Source organism: Aphidius gifuensis, linkage group LG5 (genome assembly GCF_014905175.1).
Source record: "Aphidius gifuensis isolate YNYX2018 linkage group LG5, ASM1490517v1, whole genome shotgun sequence".
Lineage (NCBI taxonomy): Eukaryota > Metazoa > Arthropoda > Insecta > Hymenoptera > Braconidae > Aphidius > Aphidius gifuensis.
This window is the reverse complement of record NC_057792.1, coordinates 16,040,137-16,060,011: the sequence shown is the minus strand read 5'-3', so window position 1 is coordinate 16,060,011 and position 19,875 is coordinate 16,040,137. Positions and strand designations below refer to the sequence as shown.

At 22.7% G+C, this 19,875-nt stretch overlaps 3 protein-coding genes across 3 annotated transcripts; 2 read left to right on the top strand and 1 right to left on the bottom strand.

The window, feature by feature from the left end:
- Positions 1-520: 520 nt before the first annotated feature.
- LOC122857881 (solute carrier family 41 member 1-like) lies at positions 521-3,032 on the top strand. The gene is made up of 7 exons (XM_044160336.1): positions 521-734; positions 983-1,442; positions 1,506-1,977; positions 2,048-2,195; positions 2,254-2,456; positions 2,531-2,679; positions 2,743-3,032. Exons 2-7 carry the CDS (start codon positions 1,020-1,022, stop codon positions 2,926-2,928), a joined length of 1,581 nt encoding a protein of 526 aa, XP_044016271.1. The 5' UTR covers positions 521-734; positions 983-1,019; the 3' UTR covers positions 2,929-3,032.
- A 1,402-nt stretch (positions 3,033-4,434) lies between these two features.
- LOC122857879 (solute carrier family 41 member 1-like) lies at positions 4,435-14,898 on the top strand. The gene is made up of 7 exons (XM_044160335.1): positions 4,435-5,174; positions 5,904-5,997; positions 10,549-10,876; positions 10,950-11,129; positions 11,513-11,952; positions 12,026-12,246; positions 12,310-14,898. The coding sequence occupies exons 2-7, from the start codon at positions 5,939-5,941 to the stop codon at positions 12,663-12,665; spliced, it is 1,584 nt and encodes a 527-aa protein (XP_044016270.1). The 5' UTR covers positions 4,435-5,174; positions 5,904-5,938; the 3' UTR covers positions 12,666-14,898.
- Positions 13,768-19,796, bottom strand: LOC122857878 (RNA exonuclease 1 homolog). The gene is made up of 8 exons (XM_044160334.1): positions 19,418-19,796; positions 17,393-19,246; positions 17,089-17,237; positions 16,185-16,658; positions 15,562-15,859; positions 15,316-15,478; positions 14,982-15,241; positions 13,768-14,906 (listed from the first exon to the last, which is right to left on the bottom strand). Exons 1-8 carry the CDS (start codon positions 19,515-19,517, stop codon positions 14,821-14,823), a joined length of 3,384 nt encoding a protein of 1,127 aa, XP_044016269.1. The 5' UTR covers positions 19,518-19,796; the 3' UTR covers positions 13,768-14,820.
- Positions 19,797-19,875: the final 79 nt, after the last annotated feature.

Below are 19,875 nucleotides of genomic sequence, written 5' to 3'. Positions count from 1 at the left end.
ATTAATCAAGGATTTATTTTTTATTCTAATAAATATTTAATGTTGCTATTTATTATATCATGAAATAATATATTGAATAATTATTTTTATTCATTATTCAAGTGTTACTAGCTATTTAAAAAAAATCGAATCGGTTAAAGTCGGTGGGAATCGTATGACGCAAGCGCTTCGATTGAAATTGAAATAATTGTTTTTGTTGTTGACATTTTATATTTTTATTTGTTGATGTGTGTTGACGTGGTTAACCGGGCGATTGACATTGTTTATTTTTTTTATTAAATATTATTTAAAAAGTTAGTGTTTATTGTTTGTTAAAAAAGATATTATATTGATTTGAAAGGAGTAATTTATTCATCAATAATTAACAAAATAACACGAATTATGACAATAATTTTGACAATTTTAAGGCAAGTGTCATTCTTTTTTAAGGTTAAATATTTAACATAAATTCTATTATTTATACAATTGTGTTTATTTTTTATTCATTATCAGTAAAGGAAAATAAACAAAAAAAACATATCAACAACAATTGGACGTTTTAATTTATTATCTTTTGTTTCGTTAAACTACAAAACATTTTTTTTTTTTTTTTCACTATTATATTTTCCTTATTTGTTAATAATAAATGCATGTTGAAATTTATTTAACAAAAGTAATTTTATTTGTTTTCATTATTATTTTTTATATTTTGTTTATTGTAGAAATTTATAATGCTGAAAGAATTTAACAAAATGGTGAGTGTTTTAGTTAATAATCATTGGTAAATTTTTTTAATTTTATTTTTTCTCTTTTACAAGTAAATAATTGATTTAATTTTTTTTAATCTTCATTAAACAATTAATCAATCAGACACAATGTTCTTGAAAGATAAAATTCCTGAGTCATTAACCTTCCAATAAATAAATAATTTCCAACAAATAAAAAATAATCTACAATTTATTTAAAAAAAAAAAGATAAAAAATAAATTTATATATTTTCCAGTGTTTCGTAGTGATTTATAAATACTTGTTAAACAATAATGAGTCATAAAAAAATATCAGTCGATAATTTGCATAAAAAAAATAACATTCGTAAACGTAAAAACGAAAAGATAAAAATGGTTGGTTTTGGAAGTGGAGAATCGCTGAGTAAAGCCTTGGCTGATGTATCAACTGAATTGACAATAAATAGTGATTTTGATGATGATGAAGATGACGATGATGAAAATTATAATGATACAAATAGTTTAATTAAAAAAAGCGTACCAAAAGTATCACTTGTTGATGGAAAAAAGCAATTAAAAAAATTAAAAATAAATAATAACTACAATGGCAATGATGCCGATGATGATGACGAAGAAGTTGATGAAAATGTTTGGTCAATTTCGGTTCAAATGTTTATTCCATTTATCATGGCAGGATTGGGAATGGTTGCTGCTAGTTTACTCCTCGACATTGTCCAGGTAAATATTTAAAAAATAAAAACAATAAATTATATAAATAAAGTTGATCATTTATATTTATAGCACTGGAAAGTATTTGAAGTAGTTTCTGAAGTTTATATACTAGTACCAGCATTACTTGGTTTAAAAGGAAATTTAGAAATGACACTTGCATCACGTTTATCAACTCATGCTAATTTAGGACACATGGATACATTAAAACAAAAAACAAAATTAATAATTGGTAATTTAGCATTAATACAATGTCAAGCAATGGTGGTTGGTTTATTAGCATCAATTGCTGCTGTTGTACTTGGTTGGATACCAGAATCAAATTTTAATATACATCATGGATTATTATTATGTGCAAGTGCACTTGTTACAGCATCTGTTGCTAGTTTTTTACTTGGAATTATTATGGTTATTGTTATATTATTATCAAGACGTATGCATATTAATCCTGATAATGTTGCAACACCAATTGCTGCATCACTTGGTGATTTAACAACACTTGCATTGTTATCATGGATTGCATCACTTTTATTCAATGCAATTGGTATGGAAAATTATTAAAATAATTATATAAATTGTTGTCATTTATTTTATTATTTATTTTATTTTTTAAGATGGACAATCTTGGATTGCTCCAACAATGATTAGTTGTTGTCTGTTGGCAACTCCAATTTGGTGTTATATTGCTGCTAGAAATCCATTTACTAAAGAAGTACTTGATCATGGATGGACACCAGTTATATCAGCAATGTTAATTAGCAGGTAAATTAATATAGCATATATTTTCTTATGATTTAAATTAATATATAAATAATTTTAGTATTGGAGGTCTTATTTTGGATTACACAATATCAACTTATAAAGGAATAGCTGTATTTCAATTAGTCATAAATGGTGTTGGTGGTAATTTAGTTGCTGTTCAAGCATCAAGAATATCAACTTCATTACACAAAGGACGAAGTAAAGGCAATCAAAAATTACCAAATATTTGTATAAGTCCTATTGATGCATTTTTAGCACCAGGTAAAAATATCAACATTTACTTTTCGTAACTTTGATCAATAAAATTATAATTTTTTATAAATATATTTATAAAGGTGGACATGCTAGAACTGCTAGAGTATTGTTGATGATGGTTATACCAGGACATTTAATTTTTAGCTATACAATTAGTTATCTTCAAGCTGGACATACGTCTTACACAGCAATATTTATTATTATTTATCTTCTAGCTGCAATTGTTCAGGTAGATAATATTTTTTAATTTAATTTATTAGTTAATTTGCTTAATTGGGTATTTATTTTTTAGGTTGTTTTGTTACTTTATATTGCTCAATTGATGATATTTTGGATGTGGTCCAGAGGCATTGATCCAGACAGTTCAGCAATACCATATTTAACAGCTGCTGGTGATCTTCTTGGCACAGCACTTCTTGGTGTTGCTTTTCATATTTTATATGCCATTGGTGATGGTGATTCTGACGTTGGAGATTAATTTGTTTTATTTTTTTTTACTAATTATTTGGCATTCAAAGTACCTTTTTGTTGCTAAGAAAAAAAATTAATAACAATTTTCGTTTTAAACAAGAAAAGCCCATAAATTTCTTTGCCATATTTTTAATTATTATTTCAAAAAAAATAATTAGAACGAAAATATATTGTGAGATGAAGAAATATTTCGAAAATTTCGAATGTTTGTCAATCGAAATTATTGGCTAAAGTTCAATCGAAATATCATATTATTTTATCGTTTAACATTGATAGAATTTATTATGCTTAAATAAATACTGCACATTTATTATAAATAATTTATATTGGGATAATAGCAATTAAAAAATAATTATATATCAATATTAGTGATTAATTTAATTTTGATAATTAAATTACAATATCACAAGCACGCAGGATTTATTTTTTAGCTGTAATTATAGCTGTGATTAATATTAAATTGCAAATTAAATTATACAAAATTATTATAAACTCTTTATAAATGTAAAAAAAAAATTGTGTCTTTAATTGTGAGTTTAGAATTTTGATGAAAAATTCAAATTAACAAAGACCAAAATATAAAATATATTTTTTAAACTATGTATATAAAAAAAAAAAATAAAAAAAGGCCATTTAATAAATTCATAAAAAACCAAATAAATGTAAATTTATTTTTTCAATAAAATACAATAATTATTAATCTTAAAAATTAGCAACTAATTTTTTTTTGTTTTTTATTTATTTTTGCATAGAAACTTGAACGACAATAAACAATTCAAAAAGAAAAAATGGTAAAAATTAAAAAGCCCAAGTAAGACATGCTGAATATTAATTTAAATAAAAAATATAGGAAGTAATTTTTTGAATTTGATTCGTCGACTTTAGTGCGTCGTATGTATTATCAAGAATAAAATATTATAATGATAAATGCGCGCTACTGAATGGCAATATAATTCGTTGTGACTATTATTATACACAATAGTCTCTTCAAATGGTTTTAATAGACCAAGCATCAAGCTCAACAGTGAGGGATCTTTTCACACCTAGTGACAAATCCCCTTATGACAAATCACTGTATAAATATATATAAATTATATAAACAATTGTTAATCATTTGCGACCCAAAATCACTATCAATCAAATTAATTTTGGCAAATTAAAATTCAACAAAATCAACAACATGATACTTGACATATTTTTATCAATTCAAAAAAACAAAATAACAATATAATAATGATTTTTTTCTTTTGTTTAAACAAAAAAGAACAATCGAAATATATTAGTCAAAATTTCGAAATAAGTTATTTCGATTAATTTCTATTGTATTTATTAAATTCGAAAAAAAGCTTCTGTTTAACATTTTAACAATTTTTAAAATATGGTTTTTCAAAGAATATATTTATTTGTTATAAATTATAAATAAATTTAATTAAAAATTAATAATTTATAATTGTTGTTGATTAAGTTTTTATATATTCAATATATTTTTTATTTCTTTTTTTGATAACTTGATGATAAAAATTAAAAATACATTGTCAGTACTTTGAATAATCTTAATATAAATTTCAGTATATAATCACACGCGGTAATACGTGCTCCATTGATGTGTATTAACAAGGTGGTTAATGTGATCGGACCAACCAGGCAACTGTGAATGAAATTTGTTTGATCTGTCAGTTTACTAAATGTAAGTGAACAGTAATCTTGTTCACTTGTTATTCATAATAAAAAATATAAATATATTAAAATAAAAGTAAAAAAAATTTCAACCTTGATTATTATTATTTTTTTTAAATTATTATTATTTTTTTTTTCTGATAAATATACATATTTATTTTTAAAATCAATAAAATATATAATTTTTCATTTATAATATCATTGTAACTGATAGGAGACTATCGTGTTGTATCATTTGTGATTGTGTGAACAAAGTAGATTTTTTTTTTTTTTTTAAATTTGTTTTTGCCAGTAAAATTTGAAAAAACAATTAGGTGGTTTTAATTATTTTGTGAAGTGGATAGTTATTTAACAATGAATTCAAAAAAAAAATTGTGAATTATTTAAATAATTTTTTAAACAATATATTCAAGTTTTTTTTAATTGTATAATTTGTCAGTGTTTGTGTAAATTTTAAAAATGTTTAAACAATAGTAATTTGTATTTTTTTAAATTATAAATCTAATTTAGTGTCTAATATTTTGTTAAAATGAAACCACCTGGAGCAAAAAAATTATCAAATGAGAATTCTTCACTGTAAGCATTATAATTTTTTAATCATTTTAAATTAGCTAAATAATATATTTATCATTAAATTATATCTAACGAAGAAAAACCTTGTCAATGCAATATAAAAAATATAAAATTTATTGTCATCACTTATCTATTTGCCAGTGATAACGTGAGACTCTTTTGATTAATTCAAATATATTTTTAAAAAAACCCAACATCCTGCTGCCAAAGATTTTAACTTTTTAATTTTTTTATTTCAAGTTTAATAAATCATACAACTAAATTAATAATCACTTAATGTTTATTTTATATACCTCCATGAAAGTGAGAAATAATTTTAGAAATAAAAATATAATTAACGTATGTATTTAGTATACTTGTTCAAATAATTATCAAGATTACTCCACAGAAAAATCAGACGGCGCCAAAAAAATTTTTATTTATTTTTATAAAATATCATATCAGTGATGGTAAACATTATTCGTTTAAATATTGTTTAAAATACAATTTTAATTATTCTATTAGAAATTAATTTTATTATATTTATAAAAATATAATTTTATTATTATTTTTCTTCTCGTAATGTTGTTGACAATTTTTTTAAAAATATTGTTATCTAAAAATACAATCAATTGATATTGAATTGGCAAGATAAAAAATAAAATAAAAAATTATTTAAATTATTTATTAAATAGTAGTATTTAATTGGTAATTAAAAATATAATTATTTAAATTTTATTAAATTTTATTCAGGTGGATATTGAAGAAGAGTGTAATTTAATTAAAAAATGGAAAAAGACGTGCTAAATCCTTATATTAGAAATCGTGCTAGAAGTCGTTCTCTCAGGTGAGTAAATAATTATTAATATAATTTTATTTTTATTATTCTTTTAATTATCATCATTATATTTTATTTTTTTATTTTTAAAAGTTAATATTTGTTTATTTAATTATATATTTAATCTTGCAAGTGTATATGTCTTTCCACGTGCTCGAAAAATAAAATAAAAAAAAAAAAAAAAACGAGTCTGGGTTGGTTGATAAACGGCCCTGAACAGCCACACAGTTTACAATGTCAATTACTTATTGTATGAGCTGATCGCAACATTTATACTACCTACATTTTATAAAGCCATTTAAGCTATGATCAGTTTGACCACAAATTCGCTTTTACCCCTGTTGTTGTTTCTAAAAAAAAAAAATACATTTAAATAAAATATAACAATTAAATTAGAATGAAAAATATATTTATAAATATTTTATAAATTTAAAAAATTAACATACATTTAAATATTGTTTAATGAAAAATTATTATTTTATTCGAAGAGTATATTTTTAATAAAATTTTAAGCTTTTAAGCAATATTTTTTGGTTTTTTTTTCATGTTAAATTATCAATTGGCCATAATTCAACAAAAAAAAAATAATAAAATGTAAATTTTTAATAATTTCAAATTAGCAATAATGGATTTTGATTATTTTAACTTTCAATTTTAATACACTCGATTGATTACAATCATTTCAACGTGTAAAATTTATATCCCGGAAATGTGATATACATGTGTTATAAATTTACAACATAAGCACGTGGCAACAAGTCAATTATCATTTTTTTTTTTAATTTTTCTTATACTGCCAAGCCTGCAAGGTAAAAAAAAATTAATTGCATGGTATTTAAAAAATTTATCATAACTGATATGTATATGTAATTAACTAGGTTACTTGTTACACTGTCAATGTCAATTAAAATTTTATTATTTAAAAAAAGATAAGTAACAATTTGTTCTTTTTGCACTGAAAATATTTGCAATATAATGTTCATTGTTTTCTTCAAGCTTCTGCAAAAAATTTATAAATAAATACAAAATAATCCAGGTATTTTTTCTCAGCCAAGAAATCGTAAATCGTTCAGCCAAGAAATCAACCTTATCAAATCTTCCAAGCTTTATTTTATAATAAAAAAAAAAAATAATAAATTATAATTTTATCTATGAAAAATAGATATTATTATTTATCCCAGTTGTTTAATAAATAATGATTGACATTTGTTTATATAGACAAACTCAAAGATCAACCTTGAAAAATATAAACTTCACTTTTGATATCTAATTTCCTTTACCTGATTATTATCTATATTATTTTTCTCAGTTAAATTATTAAGTATCTGCAAATATATCACGATATATGAGTATCAACAATTTACCGAGAAAAACCAGTTTTAAACAAAAATTTTATACAACAATAAATTCATTATAAATTATGCAATAATATAGAAATAATAATTATAAAATTTCTGCTTTGCATCAGTAACTTGTTTAATATTATATCAACGCATTATTTTATTAAAAAATTCAATATGAAAAAATTATAATAAAAACAGTAAAAAATAAATAAAAAAAATTGAATATATTTATTTAAACTTCCGCAAAATCATATAAACTGTCGCAAATATATATTTTTTTTTTTTATTATTTTTACAATCTCAATCTTGATTATAGACGCAATTCAATTAATTAACATAAATAAAAAATGATCAATCATTTAAAATGTTTAATGACATGCATTCAAGGTTATTATATACCTCAATAATTTATAGGAATGTTAATTAACATGTTAAAAAAAAATACAAAGTATATATTAATATTTAAACTAAGAAAAAATAAATAAATTCTTGTGATAAATAACAAGTGCAACATTAAATAAAATTTTCAGATTTACATTTAAAATAATAATATGAATAATAATAATATTAAATTGAAGATAACAACAATCTAGATTGTTGAAGAAATAAGACCAGGTCAAAGACAAAACGATTTAGTAAACGAAAAAAATAAAAAAAAAAGTACGGTCAAGCTTATCCTCTTCTCTTCTCTCATCAAATAATTTTAAATTTTTCATATGTGTATATATATTGGTGAGTTGACGATTTTAAAATGAGAACAAAATGGTAAAACGTTTAACCGGGTAATCATCAAAAGTGGGCCTCCATATGTGTGACCTAGTCCAGAAGTTACCAGAATAATAAATTGGCTTGTAGATTGTTGAAATGATGCTTCATCTACTGATCTATATATCATCATCATCATCATCATCATCTTGTTTCAACACATGTAATATCATTCACTATAACGCACGCAACTTGACAATAAATTTTCTAATTTTTATTTAGTGTTAAATAATATTTTTTAAATAAACATGTCAACAATTATCACTTGAATTTTCCATTTTCCTTTTCGAAAAAAAAATTACATATTATTACAAAAATATAAACACGTTATTAAAATATATTATTTAAAAAATTGAATTTAAATAAGTGATGACCTTGATTATTTCAAAAATAAATTTTATATTATATTATTATTTTATGTTTTTTTTTCTTTTTTTATTTTTTGGTACATGATTATGATAAGCGGATGCTGGAATTTGTAACCGGAGATGGTCGTTTACATTGGCTAAAAAAGCTCATTTATAAATTAAGAAATTTTTTTTATTCCTGAATAGTTAAGAATTATTATATATTTTTTTTTACAACAAAGTTAAATTATAAATAATCAACAATTTTATATGAAAATTTATTTCTTAATTACAATAATTTATTCAAAAATTACAAATCAAAAAATTAATAAACTACAGTTTTCTTTTTTGTTTTAAAAAACCAATGAATATATATTTTTTTTAGCTATTATTATTAACATTTAATCATTAATAATCAATCACCTCAATTTTGTATTTTTGCATGCAAATTTAACTAGACCACTTGCAAAGTTCACTTAATTTAAAAAAAAAATAAACTACATACGTTTAAAAAAAATTAAAATAACAATGATTATTTATTATTAACTAAACTATTATAAAAAAATAATAATCCATTGATCCTTTTATTTACAAATAAATAAATGAAAATCAAACAAAAAAAAATTAGACAAATAATATTCAGAGCAAGATGTTTGGCTGTATGTATCCGTGCAAATTGCCAATCGATAAGTGAGTTTGCGCAATTGCACTATATGCACATTGATATAACAATAATAATAAAAATAAAAATAATAATAAGCACGTTTTTTTTTAAACAATTGTGGGGGTGTATTAGAGTTTGGCTTTGTTAACTTGACATACACCACCGTCAGTCGCGATGTAACCGTATCATGAAACGGCCCCACCGGTGGCCAAAGGACGAATATTTTATTAAATGTTTAATTACATTAACTTCGTCCAGTGGTACACGGTCACCGGAACATTGAAATATTTATATTATTGTAAAATTAATTATCAAACAAAATTTTTTTTTTTTGCATAAAATTATTGGAAAATATATTTATTTATTTGGTGAGCTTTTAATTTATTTAATTATTTTTTTCATTTTACAAATATTAACAACAATATAATAAATAATATTTTTTTAATATTGAAAAATTTTTAATCAAGATTTTTGATAAATGAGTCTGACTGAGATATAAATCGCGAAGCTTTGTTTGTTTTTTTTTTTTAAATTTAAACAGGTAAAATTTATAAATTTATAGATAATAATTGTAATTTAATTTTTAGTAAATAATTTACAGTATAGAAAAAAACATAATCATAAATAGTTATTTAAAAAAAATTATATAAAAATTGATAATTAAATTGAGACGTAATTATAATTAATAATAATAATACAATCCCACGTGTAAAATTGTGTAAATATATTATCGATACATTGCAGTTTAATTGACGAGTTGTAATATAATCCCTCAGAATTTTTATCAATAATGCAAGCCAAGTGCACCTTGACTATATCATTGAGATACTAAAATAGCCAACTATCGACAAATCCACCAGCGCAAAGTCTTCATCTCTTTCAAAACAAATTTAATTTAAATAAACAAACAACAAATCAATAGAAAAAAAATAAAAACCTTTAATTTAAAAATTGAAAAAACAATATCAATAATAATATTGATAACATTGAACAATAAAAAATATGATAAAATATATTTTAACATTTTATTTTTTGATGATTAATTGTCATGAGATATTTATCAGTACAAACATCATGTTTAATTTAAATAATTTATCATGATTATCATGAGGAAATAAATAAAAAATAAAATAATAATAATTTTATTTATCAAATATTAAATATTTTAATTACGCAATAAATGTCACGTGTAATTTATAATACAAAAAAAAATAATTTCATTTCTACAGAGTCTTATCGTGGCCCACCAAAAAATAATCATCATTATCAACATCATAAATAATTAAAATGTTGATTATTCAAGTTTATAAACTGCAAAAAAAATCATCTAGAAAAAAAATTTATTTATCATTTGACTGAGTGATTCAGTAAAATAGAAAAAAAAAATCTACCTTAATGATAAATTTCTAACTAAAATAATATTTCTATTTAATATTTTTAGTGGACCATGTAAGGAGCCATTATTATCAGGTAAAATAAATTCATACAGAATGACACCAACTGGAGGAAGAACTCGAACATTATCAGAAACAAATACATCTGTTATTGGATTAACAACACCATTAACAAATAATGATTGTCATGATGTTACAATGCATGATGATAATATTGATAGTGGACGTCTACCAGATGTTGTTGCTGAAAGTAAATTTTATGGTGTTGATGAAACAATTGAATCATATCTTGCAATAACAATACAAGTATCAATACCATTTTTAGTTGCTGGTCTTGGTATGGTTGGTGCTGGTCTTGTTCTTGATGCTGTACAGGTAAATTTTAAAATTAAAAAACTCAATATCATCAAGCACCAGTGTGTATAATAATTATTTTTTTTTCATTTAGCACTGGACAGTATTTCAAAATGTCAATGAACTCATGATACTTGTTCCTGCATTACTTGGTTTAAAAGGTAATCTCGAAATGACTCTTGCATCAAGACTATCAACACAAGCTAATCTTGGTAATATGGATGCACCAAAACAACAATGGTCAATGATTGTTGGAAATTTAGTTTTAATACAGGTAAAAAATATTTTAATTATACTAAAAATCATCAAGTATATTTATATTTTATAAAAATATCTTTATCATATTGATTGGCGCCGTTTTTTATTTTTTTATTATGTATTCACAGTCTGTGACGATTAATATATTTATCTTTAAAATCATTTTATTGCCAATCTTCAATGACTGTACGCATTCAACAAACACTTTCATATCAAAGACAAAATAATTTTATTTATATTTATTGATCAACTATCAATTTATAATATTAGTCATTGAATTATTTATCTGTTAATGGAAAATTATCCATATTTAAAACAAACAATATATATATCAAATAAATTAAACATTTGTAAATGTTAATTAAACAATAATATTTATTTATTTAATTATTGTTTCAGTGTCAAGCAATAGTTGTAGGTTTTTTAGGATCAGTTGTTGCAATTGTTATGGGTGGTTTTAGAAATGGTACTGTATCACTTGATCATACATATTTATTATGTGCAAGTAGTCTTGTAACAGCATCATTAGCATCATTTGTACTTGGTTTAATAACTGCTGGTGTTATTGTATTTTCACGTCATTGTCATATTAATCCAGATAATGTTGCAACACCAATTGCAGCAAGTCTTGGTGATATAACATCACTTGCATTATTATCATGGATATCAACAATATTATATGAAGCTATTGATTTACAAGATTGGATTGCACCACTTATTATATCATGTTATATATTAATAACACCATTATGGGTATGGATTGCCAAAAGAAATAAATATACAAATGATGTATTATATACTGGATGGACACCAGTACTGGTAGCAATGTTAATAAGCAGGTAAATAAATTTATCATTTACATCTTAATACAAAGCAATAAACATCTTATCTATTTAATTATTTTATTTTTAGTTGTGGTGGATTGATTCTTGAATTTATGGTATCAAGATTTGAAAATTTAACTGTTTATCAACCAGTTATAAATGGTGTTGGTGGTAACTTAGTTGCTGTACAAGCATCAAGAATATCAACAGCATTACATAAACAAGCTGATCTTGGTACATTATTAGTACCACCTGGACAAACACATCCAGTTATATTTATAACTCCAATTGCTAATTTTTTTGGCAAAGGTAATTTACATTTATCAATTTATCATCATCAAGATATTAATTTTTAATTTTTTTGTTATGAAGGTTTACATGCAAGAACAACACGTGTATTAATGGCAATGGTTATACCTGGTCATACAATATTTATATGTATGATTAAATATATGAAAACAGGTGATACATCATTAACACCATTATTTTGTTTTGTCTACCTCTGTGCAGCAATATTACAAGTTGCAGCATTATTATATATTGCATATATTATGATACACTGGATGTGGAAAAGAAAAATTGATCCTGATAATTCAGCAATACCATATTTAACAGCGATGGGTGATTTATTGGGTATTAGTTTATTAGCAATTGCATTTCAATTTTTATATCTTGTTGGCGATCAAGAGCATGATCCAATTCCATCAATTAAACCTCCAAGTGGATAAGCATTACAGTTTAATTTAAATTTGAAAAAACAAAAAAGGCCTTGATATCATTTTGATACAATAATTGCTTTATACCTGGTACAACATTCAACAAATATTGATTTGTTGAAATAACAAAATAGAAGTAATAATAATATCAAAATTAAAAAAAGAAAATAAATGACAATTTATTTCTAGGAAATTAATTTAATCCAAGGAGTTATTTTACTAAATGAATCAATTGATTATTTACTGAATGAAATATTAAAAGTGATAATTGTTTTGTTTTAAAATAATGCTTGACTTGTTGATAGATATTATTATTACTTTTTTTATTATTTAGAAAAAAAATGTTTGAATGATTAATGTTTAAACGAATTGCCTTCCGACGTTGTTCGCATTTTGTAAAAATATATACAATTGTATATTTTGAATTATTTTTTAGCTGTGAATTTTATTATTCAAAATAGGTAATTAATTTTTTTTTTTTCTACTTTTAATTGAGATAATATAATCAAAAGAAAAATGGAGATTTATATATTTACATATTATATATTTTTTAAATTATTGTCTCTGAGGAAAATTATAAAATGTGTTTCATAAAATAAGAGTGGGAATTTGTAAAGTAAAGAAAAATATTTGGGTAATTATTGAGAATGATTATGAAAGTTGAATAATATTTTTTGTAGTTTAAAAAAAAATGTTCTCAAAATGATAATTGAGATGATGGATCAATTAAAAATGTAGATAAATTTATTTTAAGAATAATTTTAAGTTTTTATTTATAAGAAAAATAATTTAATTACTGACACACATGCGATATAAAATATAATTAAAACAATTTTTTTTATTTATTGTCATTGTTCTTTTTTTAGTTACAAATCTCGGTTTTAACTGATTCAATAAAAAAAGTTTAACTTTTCATTAAAAATTAATGATAAATATATTTTAATTTTTTAAAATACTTCAAGCATTTAATATATAATTTTAATATTTAAAAACAAAAAACAAATAAATGCTGTTTTATTATTATTAATTTTTTTTTTTTTCAATCAAATGAAAAGTTAGTTTTTTTTTTTTTTTTACAAATACTCAGTATTATTGTGCCATTTTTTAGCCGGGGCTTGTCAAAAAAAAAATATATATAATAAAATTTCGTTGGCTTAAGCATTGTTGTAAGGAAAAATTAAAAAGATTAAAAAAATGTTAATATAAAAATATTCCTTGCCAAAAATAAATGTTGCAATGTAGAAGTGTTAGAAATGAAAGAAAAAAAAAACGAGTACTTCCCAGTCAGAGTCGCAAATAAAAATATTTTTACTATGCCTTGAAGAAAATAGTATGTGCAATATTTTAAGTTACCAAATAAATAAGTGCTGAATAAATTGTATAATTATATTATCTAAAAAATAATAATAACAATAATGAAATAGAAAAATTATAAAAAAGAAAAAAAATAAAGTTCATGTAAATCAAAAATTTAAAAGAAAATCAAAAACTTTTGATAGTACTTGTTTGATGTACAGATAAAATAAATGAAATATTAATTTGAATAAAATTTGTATGTTTTTTTTGACGTTTAACCATTTAAAAACAATTCAAAATTGAAAAACAAAAAATTGTATTATCAAAGTAAACAAAATTGCAGCGACAATAAAACGATTAATCATGAAAAAAATATAAAAAAAATTGTTTTTACTGCTGGAATAATAAATAAGCCCTTAAAATTCAAATAACTTGTGGTATAAAATGACAAAATAATTATAGTAATTATAATAATTAACATAATTATTATTTTTTTTTATTAAATCGTGAGATGAAAATTATATAAATAAGTAACGAAGTACAAAAATATTTAATCAAAGTTATTATGGTTAATAACAAATGATGCATAATAATCTACAAATGATGATTATTTTCTTATTACATTTTTTTTAATCTCAACAATGTACGGTTATATAAATTCTTAAAATTTAATTGTTTATTTTTTTTTTTTCTTCATCAGTTTAAAAATGAATTACAAATGATAATTCCAATTAAAATGGAAACACGTAGGCAGCTGAGTAAACTTATTATTAAATCTCATATAAAGAGCAATACTTTTTCTTTTTTTTTTTTGTTAATGAACAACTGAATTTGTAATATCAATTTAACAATTATTCTTTATTTAATTATCTCACAGTAGTTTAGCTTCTTCTTTGACTTTCCATTGTATCAATTCCATACAAGCAACTGCATCTTCTTTACTATCATGACCATCGACTACAAAAAAACAATTAAAACAAATTAATAAAAATAAAAGCTATTAATATTTTTAAATTTACTAATTATATTTACCATCATTTTGAATAATTTTACGTAAATATTCAGAGCATAAATTTCTCAATGCTCGTTTTTGTGGAAAACCATTTTTATGAGGAAACATAAAACTCGTATCAACAATTGTATTATGAATTAATTTCAATGCTTTAAAATCACTATCTAAACTGTGACCAATGACAATTGTAAATTCTGATAACATTGTTAACAATACTGCCTGAACATCACGAAGACTTGTCGTAACACCTTTCATATTTTTTTCAGTTATACCTGAAAATCTACAAAAGAAAAAAATCAAACAACAATTGAATTAAAATTACATTTGTGTTTTTTAGTTAAAAAAATTAATTACCTTGTATTGTAATCAATAATTGGATTATCAGGTTTAACTAGAGTTTCATAAACAACATTACAATCTTCATCTATAACAGTTATTCGTGTCAATTCAAGACCATGTGATGTATAACACATTTCACAATCAAGTGCATAAACTCCCTGATTTTCTGGATCTTTATCTACACACACAAATATAAATGTGAATTAATATTAATAAGAAATAATTGTTAATATAATTATTATTAAATAATTGTTAAATTACCTTTTGGCAATGTTTGTACATAACCATATAAACTTTCATAATCAACAACATCCCAAACATGTGATTTAGCATCACAACAACCAGACGCTGTACCATCTTGTTGACAACAACTATATTTACCTTCACCACGATATGTAAATTTTCTTCCCCAATGATAAATACAATTTTGTTGTCGTACAGCTAATCCATGCTTATCAACCATATATGATTGATTACATCTACTGCAGTATCTTTCATTTGGTACTTTTGATAATATTGTTTTATTTCTGGAATTTATCACATAGACTTTAGCTCGTCCCTGAAAAATACAATAAAAGTTCAATAAACTACAGTTAAATATTTAATTATTAATCATTATTTTCTAGTGCTTTTTTTTAATAATAATAAAATGTACAATTTTTTATTATTAATTTGTCTTGTTTGGTATTTTATAAATTTGTGCTTTGTCATAATCTTTGTTTGTTTTGTTTTTTTTTTTTTCTGACATTATACGTCGTTACTTTTTCAATCACCGAGACAATGTCACAAAGAAAAAAAATATATTTCTTGATAATTTTTTTTGACTCGAGAGACACAGTATGAGAAAATTAAAAATGAAAATATAAAAAAATTATAATAAATACCTTTGGACCATCTGGATGTATCCTTGGATATCCCCAATCTTTAAGTTGTTGTTCACTCATAATCCATTTTTTTAATTTACAATAAAGTGCTGTGCCTTTAAAATCCGTTATAATTTTTTTATTTTTAACAACACTCCATGAACCTTTTGTTTTACCAGTTATTAATGCATCATGTGAAACCATTCCGCTTGCTGTTGTTGTTGTTGTTGGTGGTACATTACCAGAATTATTTTGATTAACTTCTTTTCTTAATTTATGTACAGCAAGCATACATGAATTTTTATAAACTGATAATGCTGTGCATCGTTCATGACAACCAAATTCTTCTCTCAATGCTCGTTGAGCTGCGTCATCTCCATTCGTATAAATTTGTATACAAATATCTTGCATCATGTTAACGTAATACTGACGAACATTTAAGTTGAATTTTTGTGTTGATATCTGCAGTGGCTCTGGACGTATCAACTCTGGTACCTTCAATGAAACAATACAAAATTTTAAAATGAACAAAAAACAAAAATAATATAAACAAATTTTAATTTACATACATGTGTGATAAAAAAAAAAAATAAAAATATATGTACAAAATATTTATCAATAATAAAAAGAGAAAGAAAAAAAAAAAAAAATTAAATAAACAATATCAAAGACGTTTCAAGATAAATATTATTGACTGATGTTTAATTTTTTTTTTTTTTATTAAATAAAAAAATTTCCAAATAACAAAATAAAAAAAAAAACCTTCATCAAACAAAAATTAAAAAAAAAAAACAATAATAATAAAATTGAGTAATGTTGATATTAAATTTAGCAATTATTGAATTTTATTAAATTACGAAATAATATTATTATTATTACTGTTAATTATTGAATATTTATTATAAATATTTAAAAATTTACTGACTGTTTGTGGCACATGTGCAACACGAGCTGTTCCTCTAGCAGTTTGTGCTGTTGTTTTTTGTTCGACTGGCTTCGTTGCCGATTCAATAACTTTCTTCTTTGTCAGGGCCAATGACTTTGCGTAAGGAACATGAGCTATTCTCATTCGTGCTACAATCATCATCATCATATTAATTTAAAAACAAAAAAAAACAAATTAACACAAACATTGTTTTATTATTATTAAATAAGAGAATGTAAAAGTTTTTTTTTTTTGTTTAAAAAAAAAAAGAGAAAATTTAAAAAATTGAATGAAAATATATTACCAATTTCAGTTGGTTGAATTTCAGTATGAAGATTTTTACTTTCAATTTTAAACACTTGTTGATTTGAATTATCATTATTATTAGCTGCTCGTTCAGCAGCTTTTTCTGCTGCAGCTTGTCTCAATAAACGCCAACGTTCATACATTTTTTGTTGTGGATTTTGTATTTTTTTAGGCTCTTGACTTGTACCAGGTATTCTAAGTACATTTGTTGATGCTGATGGATGAGCAACTCTTTTTTTACCAATTTCTTCAACTTCATTTAAATCATCAATATTTATAATTTTTTTTTCATCAATATTATTATCATTTTTATTATCAATTTTTTGATATTCTTGAAATATTTTTAAACATTCTTCTTCAATGTCATTTTCAGATTCTGAACTTATTAACATATCTTCAAAATTAATAAATTTTTTATCATTATTATGATCATCATCATCATCATCATGTGATAAATCAGAATTATTATGATGTTTTTTTGATGATTTTTTATCAGATAATTTATGTGATTTTGATTTTTTATCTTTATCTGATTTTGATGAACTAGAAGATTTATATTTATCATTATTTTTACTACTTGATTTATGATTTTCATTTTCTTTTGAACTTGATTTTTTATCTCTACTTGAACTACTTGATTTATCTTTACTATGACGATGAGAAGAAGATGAGCTATCTCTGTGGCTACTACTTTTACTTTTATGTCTACTTGATGATGACGATGATGTTGTTTTCGATGAAGTCGATGATGATTTGTGTTTATCAGTTGAATGTTTACGTTCTCTTGAATCTTTTTTATCACTTTTTTTTTCTTTTAAATGACGTTCTTTATTACTATTGCTGTTATTATTACTACTGCTACTACTACTGTGATGATGATGATGATGATGATCCTTATGATCCTTATGATGATGATGATGATGATGTTCCTTATTTTTTTTATCAGAATCACTATGATTATTTGTAATTTCTTTTGTTACATCATCATCATTACTATTAATAATTTTTTCATCATCATTAATAACAGTCTTTTTAATATTTTGTACTTCTTTGGTTATTAATTTACTGTCATCATTATTATCATTTAATTTATTTGTTATATTAACTGTATTATTAATTATATTATTATCATATAATTTTAATTCATTGTAATCATCAATAGACATTGTATCATCTAGATGTTGATTATTTAATAATGATGTTTTAATATTTTTTGGTACATATTCTTCGCGTCTTTTTTTATTTTTTGGACAATATGTTTCTTTACGTTTATTATTATAATCACTTGAATTACTATCATCAAATAATGAAGAATTTATTGAATCTGTTTTAATTGTTGGTATATAATCATGTATTATATTATTATCATTATTTATTATTGCTGTTGGTTTATATACTAATTCATTTGTTTTTTCATTATTACAATCATCATCTTGTTTTCTTTTTAATGATGATTTATTATTATCATTACGTATTTGATTATATGCTGGTAATGATAATAAATGACGTTTTTTAAGCTCAGATATTGGAGTTGGATTATAAATACATGGTGGTTTTGTTATTAATTGTGGTACACAACTGTGTTTTCCAATTGTTGTTGTTGTTGTTTTTAATGCTGGTTTTAAACCTTCAACAACTTGTGATACAATATTTTCAGATACTTGATTAGTATCAACAACAACACCTTGATCACTCAATACTTTTGTAACAGCTTGACTAACAAGTTGTTGAATTATTTCTGTTTGTGTTATTGCTTTTGTTGTTGCTAATGTTGTTGATGTGGTGGTGGTTTCGGAATTTTTATTCCCCTCGATTGTTTGATTTGATAATGTTGGTGCTGTTGATGAATTTTCTGTAATTTAATTATTTTAATATTATTAAATTTATTCAATAATATTGGGAGTTTAATTATTTCGTTTAATTTTTCTATTTTTTAAAACAAAACAAAACAAAAAAAAAAAGCCTCTTTTGTTTTATTTGTCTTTTTCTTTTGTGTTATATTATAATTTATTTTGTTACTTACCTCTTCGTACATGTTTAAAATGACAATAAGGCCTGTAACATCCACCATTGTCATGATATGGACAATCAACATCCTTAAAACATCCTGACGATGGTAACATAACTATTATTTCATTTTATAATTAATTATTTAATTTTATTGGACAATTTTTTATTATTAGAAATACTAAATTTTATTACTCTATTTCATCAAGCTAATTTTATTATTTTTTAGTCATGCAGTTTATTTTTATTTTTCTATTTTTATATGTTCTATAAATATTTTTGTTTTTTATTCTCTTTTTTTTAAAATAAATTAATAATTGGAGCAATGAGTTGTGTATTTTTTTAAGGATGAATTGTTATTCTTGATACTTTGTATAAATTTAGTTAATTTTGATGAGGAATATTTTTAGGGTTAGATGTTGACATGATTTATTTTTTATTATTTTTTTTTGTAGTAAAAAAAAAAAACACTTA

What these genes read in the sequence shown, in the direction of transcription:
- LOC122857881 (XM_044160336.1), top strand. Translation starts at nt 1,020, where the DNA reads ATGAGTCATAAAAAAATATCAGTCGATAATTTGCATAAAAAAAATAAC. An exon ending in TACTCCTCGACATTGTCCAG is followed by an intron (nt 1,443 to 1,505) that starts GTAAATATTTAA and finishes TTATATTTATAG; the next exon opens with CACTGGAAAGTATTTGAAGT. An exon ending in TTCTAGCTGCAATTGTTCAG is followed by an intron (nt 2,680 to 2,742) that starts GTAGATAATATT and finishes TTTATTTTTTAG; the next exon opens with GTTGTTTTGTTACTTTATAT.
- LOC122857879 (XM_044160335.1), top strand. Translation starts at nt 5,939, where the DNA reads ATGGAAAAAGACGTGCTAAATCCTTATATTAGAAATCGTGCTAGAAGT. An exon ending in TTGTTCTTGATGCTGTACAG is followed by an intron (nt 10,877 to 10,949) that starts GTAAATTTTAAA and finishes TTTTTCATTTAG; the next exon opens with CACTGGACAGTATTTCAAAA. An exon ending in GTAGCAATGTTAATAAGCAG is followed by an intron (nt 11,953 to 12,025) that starts GTAAATAAATTT and finishes TTTTATTTTTAG; the next exon opens with TTGTGGTGGATTGATTCTTG.
- LOC122857878 (XM_044160334.1), bottom strand. Translation starts at nt 19,517, where the DNA reads ATGTTACCATCGTCAGGATGTTTTAAGGATGTTGATTGTCCATATCAT. An exon ending in TTTTAAACATGTACGAAGAG is followed by an intron (nt 19,247 to 19,417) that starts GTAAGTAACAAA and finishes ATTAAATTACAG; the next exon opens with AAAATTCATCAACAGCACCA. An exon ending in TAAAATTATTCAAAATGATG is followed by an intron (nt 14,907 to 14,981) that starts GTAAATATAATT and finishes GTTTTTTTGTAG; the next exon opens with TCGATGGTCATGATAGTAAA.